General features: G+C 34.7%; 1 protein-coding gene across 1 annotated transcript; it reads right to left on the bottom strand.

Annotated features, from left to right (window-relative positions):
• Nucleotides 1–4: 4 nt before the first annotated feature.
• On the bottom strand, nucleotides 5–6,011 carry LOC111377141 (long chain acyl-CoA synthetase 4-like; the record flags this gene model as incomplete). The annotated part of the gene is made up of 19 exons (XM_023000200.1): nucleotides 5,788–6,011; nucleotides 5,046–5,109; nucleotides 4,875–4,964; nucleotides 4,683–4,739; nucleotides 4,239–4,287; nucleotides 4,061–4,137; nucleotides 3,923–3,962; nucleotides 3,744–3,838; nucleotides 3,418–3,585; nucleotides 3,184–3,294; nucleotides 3,016–3,103; nucleotides 2,432–2,498; nucleotides 2,228–2,303; nucleotides 2,041–2,158; nucleotides 1,614–1,859; nucleotides 861–1,000; nucleotides 578–760; nucleotides 307–426; nucleotides 5–22 (listed from the first exon to the last, which is right to left on the bottom strand). Coding segments are annotated over exons 1-19 (1,959 nt in total), but the record flags the coding sequence as incomplete, so codon positions are not given.
• Nucleotides 6,012–6,467: the final 456 nt, after the last annotated feature.

The raw sequence follows: 6,467 nt of genomic DNA, 5'->3' as shown, positions 1-6,467 counted from the left end.
TGTAAATTTCTTCAATGACATTCTGCATTTCAACATTAATCAAGTGTCAGCTATGGATATTTTTGGACATTTATACCATGTATTCAATTCAAGTGTGCAAATATTTCTAGTACCAAGTGAGACAAAAGAGTTTGGATTTACAAGTCTTGTTATTATTTATTTATGAAAATTGTGCACGTGTTAGATATTTAGTAAAAAGAGAAAAAAGTGTGATGTTCATGGACGAGTGTTTTGAAGACCAAATTTAAATAAATGCATTTCCTATATAACAGCTCAATCTTTTAGATAGGGTAGTGTAACACAAACCTTGTAATATTTGAAAAATTGGGCTCTCTTCTTCTTGTACGTTGGTGTCAGAAGATCGCGCTCCATATCAAATGGTGTCGGGTCAAGGTGGACATCTTTGATAAACTCAAATCCCTTTAACTGTCGACAAAACAAATAATACTTAATCACCATTCAAATTTATTTGAAAAATCATAGATGTTGTTTTCTGTTCGACCTTGATCGCTCATTGATCATGTTTGCTTAACAACCATATCAGAGTGTATGGGTTATTTGAAACCAGAAGCAAAACCTTTTTTTCTTTTCCGATCTTGTTCAGTTCTCCAAGAACATATGCTTTCGCTTTTGGATTTTCACATAAGCTATTGAAATCTCCAGCGATTCCATTTGCTTCTGCCCAGTGTTGAAGAGCTTCCATACTTGGGTTGACAACAGCAACAAGAAATGACTCATAGCTATTGCCGTAGATCCATATCTGAGACAACACAAGCAGTAATCAAACTACAAAGGCGAGAATCCAAGCTCTTTTCCCAATAAATTTGAGTTGTTCCAAAGTAGAAAAGAAACACACACACCGCGTCGATATTATATGCAAGGGAGTAAATGCTTTCCAGATTCTCAACCGATATATATTCTCCTTGAGAAAGCTTGAAAATGTTTTTCTTGCGATCAATTATCTTCAAGCTCCCATCGGCCTGCCATTCACCAATATCCCCTGTTGCAAGTCTAGTGTGAGCAACGTAGAAAACGATGAATGCAAATGAGACGCACTAACTGTTAAGAGATAAAATTCCACGTCAAATAAGAATGAAAACATAGACCAACTTATAGGGGTATGTGCTACTCTTCTTAAAAATGTTACATTTTAAGATGAAACTTCAATTCTTAATATGGTATCAGAGTCCATTAAGCACATGTTTGAGCCCCATTAATTTTCATTACATTACATTTCATTTTTCTTTCTACTATTTTCAATAACACAATCTTCCATAAAATAATATTACACGTAAATCGATTTTTTTTTTTTTCATTTTCAACCACTCATTTTTCAAAAAAATACTATTCCACCCATTAATTTTTCCACGTAATGGGGGCCAAACAGGGGCTAAATTCCAACAAACAATTTGATTAAGACTCAAAAAATGAGTACGCGGATTTCAAGATTGATTTACTCAAACGAGCCACCATTTTGCGGGAACATATTAAAGAATAAAATTCCACCTCGAATAAAGATGAAAACATAAATTAACTTATAGGGGTTTATATTGCTCCACTAAAAAAAATGTTGACTGTTTAAAATAAAACCACATTACTTAATACACACATACCTGTATGAAACCATCCATCAAAGAGAACCTCTTTGGTGAGATCTTCACGCTTGTAGTATCCTGAGAACAAGCACTTTCCCCTTATACATATCTCTCCACGAGGAGTAGATGAAAGGGCATCGTACCCCATTTCAGGAACAGATTCCAGGCAGACGTCCACAATTGGCAATGGAGGGCCTACTGTACCGATCATAGACATTTCATCTGGTCGTGCAACGAATGATCCAGCACAGGTTTCTGTTAAACCTACAATACATCAAAACACCTCAGAAAGAAATTTTCTTTATATAATTAACAAGTCCACAATGCTTTATATTAACAAATTACTTAATAGAAGAAACATTGTGAATCTTGAGGTTTCATCAAATGGGGATGGACCATGTTACGTGTGAAACACAAGTAACAGAAATTGGATGAGTTAAAGTACCATATCCTTGGAGAACATGAGCGCATGTCACAACTCGTAAAAATGTTTCTACGTTGGAAGAAAGAGGTGCTGCACCAGAAAGGATAAGACGTATTTTCCCTCCTAGACCTTCTTTCACCTTTATAAGTTCAGTCAGTAGAGACTTTGAGAAATAAAGAAATGAACAGATGGAACCATCTCTTCTTACCTTGCTGAAAACAATTTTGTCGAATACTGGAGCTGCTTCTACATGCTTATAGCCTTTACTCATGTTATGCAGTTTGCTGCAATTTTTTTCGAAAAGATTGAAAAATGAGAATAAAACTCCGAAGTAAATGCATTCATTATCGTCGTCCTAAACTATTTTCGATAATAAGATTATTCTAAATACAAGGAAGAGTGAATCACTTACTAGGAATAAGCAAGGTTGAACAATGCATGTTTGATGGCTCCACTTGAGGAAATCTTTTCTACCAAACCTGAAGATTTTCAACTTCCAACCCAATGAAACTGTTCCAGATTTAAATTTGCAAAGCTCCTAGACTTCTTTTACCATCCTTTTTTTTTTTTTTCCTCAGAAATGGTACTTGAATAGATAAGACAATTTTACAAGTGTTGAGATGGCAGCACATTGGCTATTTTAACTTTTTTTTTTTTGGTCCAAAATTCAATGAAATGTAGCCAAAAATGATACATGTACAGATAAATTGCATCAACAATTTTACAGGTACTGAGATAGTAGCACTTGATTGATTGTTTTAACTTTGTTTTTGTCAAATACTGAGATAGTAGCACTTGATTGACTATTTTAACTTTGTTTTTTGTTCAGAATCCAACGAAATGTTGCCATGTAGTAGACTATAAACCCATCTCTGTACATGTAGCATTGTCTTTCTTGTGTTTCGCTCCTGTTTTTATGTGCGGAATTTGTGTCCAGGGTGGGATTTTCAAGAAACCTCTAAAAAGCACGCCAACACATAAGAAATAATATAGAACCTGAATATATCCTGTCTAACACACGAGGTACTGCACACATAATAGTTGGCTTTAACTCTTTGATGTCATCAATCAACTGTTTAATGTCCTGAAGAATCATCATCATCATGTTGGATTGTTCGTTAATATTATTAAGCAACATCAATCAATTATTATTCACTTGCTTACCTTATGCCAAAATCCAATTGAAGCACCTTTTGAGATAAATAGTTCCTCAATGACTCGATCAAATATGTGTGCTAAAGGGAGATAGGACAAATATACATCCGTCTCACTAAACTGTCAATGATAATACGATACTTGTTTCAAACTAATCGTCACCTTTTGTAAAGAAACCTGAATTTTCATAAATAAATTAGCTGTAGATGCAAGATTATGTAAGAGAAAAATGTCTAGTTTCACCTCTTCATTCATGCTTTCCAGATGGTGATTCACTCCAGAAATGATAGAAAGGATACTCTCATTGGTAATCATTACTCCTTTTGGATCACCTGCCGTTCCACTTGTGTACATTATTGTGCAGATATCTGTCTTCTTCTTAATTGGAATATCAAATTTCTTGTTCAATCCCTATAGGAAAATATATAGGAGTTGGATTTCATCAATAAATCCCAGTAGATTGATCACTGCATGAGAAGTAAGCCGAATTCTAATCCTAATCCTAATGGGAGGAGACTAAAATTGAGTAGCTTACCAGAAGGTAATACAAGTATTTATAAGTAGCTTACCAGAAGCAAAAAGTCATTCCAAGAATATAATTTCACGCCAAAATTTCCTGCCATGTCCTCCTGCTCCAAAGTAACTTTTCCAAAGCTTACAAGAGCTGTATATATAACAGACGATAACCTGAGTAACTTAATTGGATCTTCTTATCAATTTACATAAATACATCGAAATATGCTCTTACTTGTCAAGTATTTTTGGGTGTTAGGAAATGTTTTCAACACCTGTAGCAATAAATGTGATAAAGTTAGCTGAAAAGGAAAAAAATGGGGCATGGGTATGTTGGAATTCCAAATGCTGTGATCCTTTAAAAGTTCATTACCTCGGAAATCTTGTTTTCCTCTACAAATACTAACAAAAGCTCAGCATGACAGATGATATATTCGACTGCACCAGCACCTAAAACCACAACCAAAGGTTATGGAAAGTTTCCCCATTTTTCTACTTTTATCTCTTGATGCATAGTCGGAAGGGGCAAGCAATGGAGAAAGAGGACTTACCTAAAGTATCATATAGCGGCACGCAATAAAGACCATGAGCATTGCAGGCCTGCAAAATAAAACAATTTTCTGAGGAATATGTAACAAACTAAGAACCAAAGAATCACATTTTTCCCAGAAGAATCAATCGCAAGTTAACAGAGAAATGAAACGAAATGTAAGAATGGAACAACTCAAAACCACTTAAGAAGTTGTAAAATTTGGAAACTATGTGATAAAAATCCCTCAAATGCTTGCGTTCTCTCTTTCTGTGAACGACTTCTATACTTTGTTGAACATTTAACTGAACGCCGATGAACTGTAAATAAATTGCTTTGCAAGAGTTTGCTGTAGTGTCTTTTCCACCTTAATTCTCATAATTGAGTGCAATTTGTACTGAACTAAGAGAGTATTTTTACATTGCTATAGCTCAATTGAAATTGAAGACTTTTGATCTTCAATTACCTGCATACTTATCACCCAGTTCGAGCAATTGGCACCGTAGATTCCACATCTACCTCCCTACACGAGCACATGGATCATTCGGTGTAAATTGTAAAACATCCAAAACAAAAGTTAAATGCAAGAGAACCACATTTCCGTAAAATAGGATCAGAACTTTTAGATGAGGTGGTTTAATAAAACGTCTAATCTTACCTGACCTACACCACAACTGCGAATGGAGACTCCAACTTGTAAAACTAAATCATGTACTTCTTTGTAAGTTAACCACACATATTTACCTGCCTGCAAATAATCAAATATGCAGTAAACATCAATAGATAGTAAAATTTGAGGATAGGGAAAAAGAATACTGATTAAACATACCTTCCCATTAACGATTTCGCGCTCACCAAGCATTCGGTGATTCGGGTATTTCTTTACAGATCCACTGCAATAGGGGAGCCAAAAATTCATATAACAGTGCAAAATTGTAAGTAATTTCAACTTGAAATAATGAAAAAGTTCGATTTTTAAAGCAATTATCGTAATCCGAGTTCAATATATACTATCATATGCATTCATGCATGCATAGAGATTCAAATGTAGAAAACCTGTTCGTTGGCAGCCTGAACTAATGAGCAGCCATAATCGACTATCAGACCCGACCCAGAAACCATGCGATTGACGATGGTTGAGTCTAGAACAGGCCGGCCATTTTATGACACAGGGTGATCATCTCTAACAGAGATAAATGGCATTACTCTAGAAGAATTTCCCAAAAAAAAAAAAAANAAAAAAAAAAAAAATTCTTGGTTTCATTCTTATATTCAAAGAATAAACAAAAGAGTACTCATCAACTCGACCAAGTAAAAATAGACCTTTTTGAGCCCAACTCTAGATGTTTAAAGCTCGTCTACAAGTTTGACAAATTTATTAATGGTTTATAAGAAGGAATAACTGTGAGTCTCATGAAATATATAGATAATTATACATCTCTACTTGCATGCTTGATGGATAAAGATTTAAATCAAATTAAATAAGTTGGAAAAAACTCTTGGTATAATGATCCTTCTAGATATACATTTATGTAGTGGATGGGGTCGAGGGTGTCTTGGAGAAAACTCACCGAAAGATATCCCAGCAACTCTCAAGGCCTTGAGCCAGTGGCCTAAATCCATCCTTCACCAACACATTTCTGTAAACTGGTCCAACCGATGGCCTACCATCTTTACCGCCTTTTGCTTTTTCAATCTCCACAATGAACTTCTTTTCTGCCATATTCTTTCTGCCGCAAGTTTGAATGTTTTCGCTTCTGTATGCATATTTAAAGAGACAGAGAGATGATGTAGCTTCTATAGGTGAACTTCAAATTTTGGTTGGCCAAATTCATCAACACTCAACGTTCTGATTGACTTAAGTTTGATTTTCAAATAGAAACACTTTGTAGTTTTCGTGTAAGCAGTCAAATGTGGCTGATATTAGTTTATTTGGTATATATGTACATGACTTTTTCGAACCCATTTCCGGGAAACTATTGTTAAACCACCTCAATGAAAGTGTGTGACTTAAAAGTTTAAATTGTTAAAAAATGAATGTCTTTGTTCTTATTCTTATCGTGGACAAGTGATTTTTTTTTTTTTTCTAATTACAAATTTGATGCATTTTTTCTTAAATAGATGACATTAAAGGATAAATCTACATGTACATAATTTTTTGTACATAAATATGTCTTCCACTCACATAGCGTGGGGTCCACCAAATAAAATTTCAAGTGGATCCCACCCCATTGAGTGGAGGACATCTTGA

This window comes from Olea europaea, unplaced genomic scaffold, assembly GCF_002742605.1.
Source record: "Olea europaea var. sylvestris unplaced genomic scaffold, O_europaea_v1 scaffold1609, whole genome shotgun sequence".
In the NCBI taxonomy this organism is placed as follows: domain Eukaryota; kingdom Viridiplantae; phylum Streptophyta; class Magnoliopsida; order Lamiales; family Oleaceae; genus Olea; species Olea europaea.
This window is presented reverse-complemented; position numbering and strand designations above follow the sequence as displayed.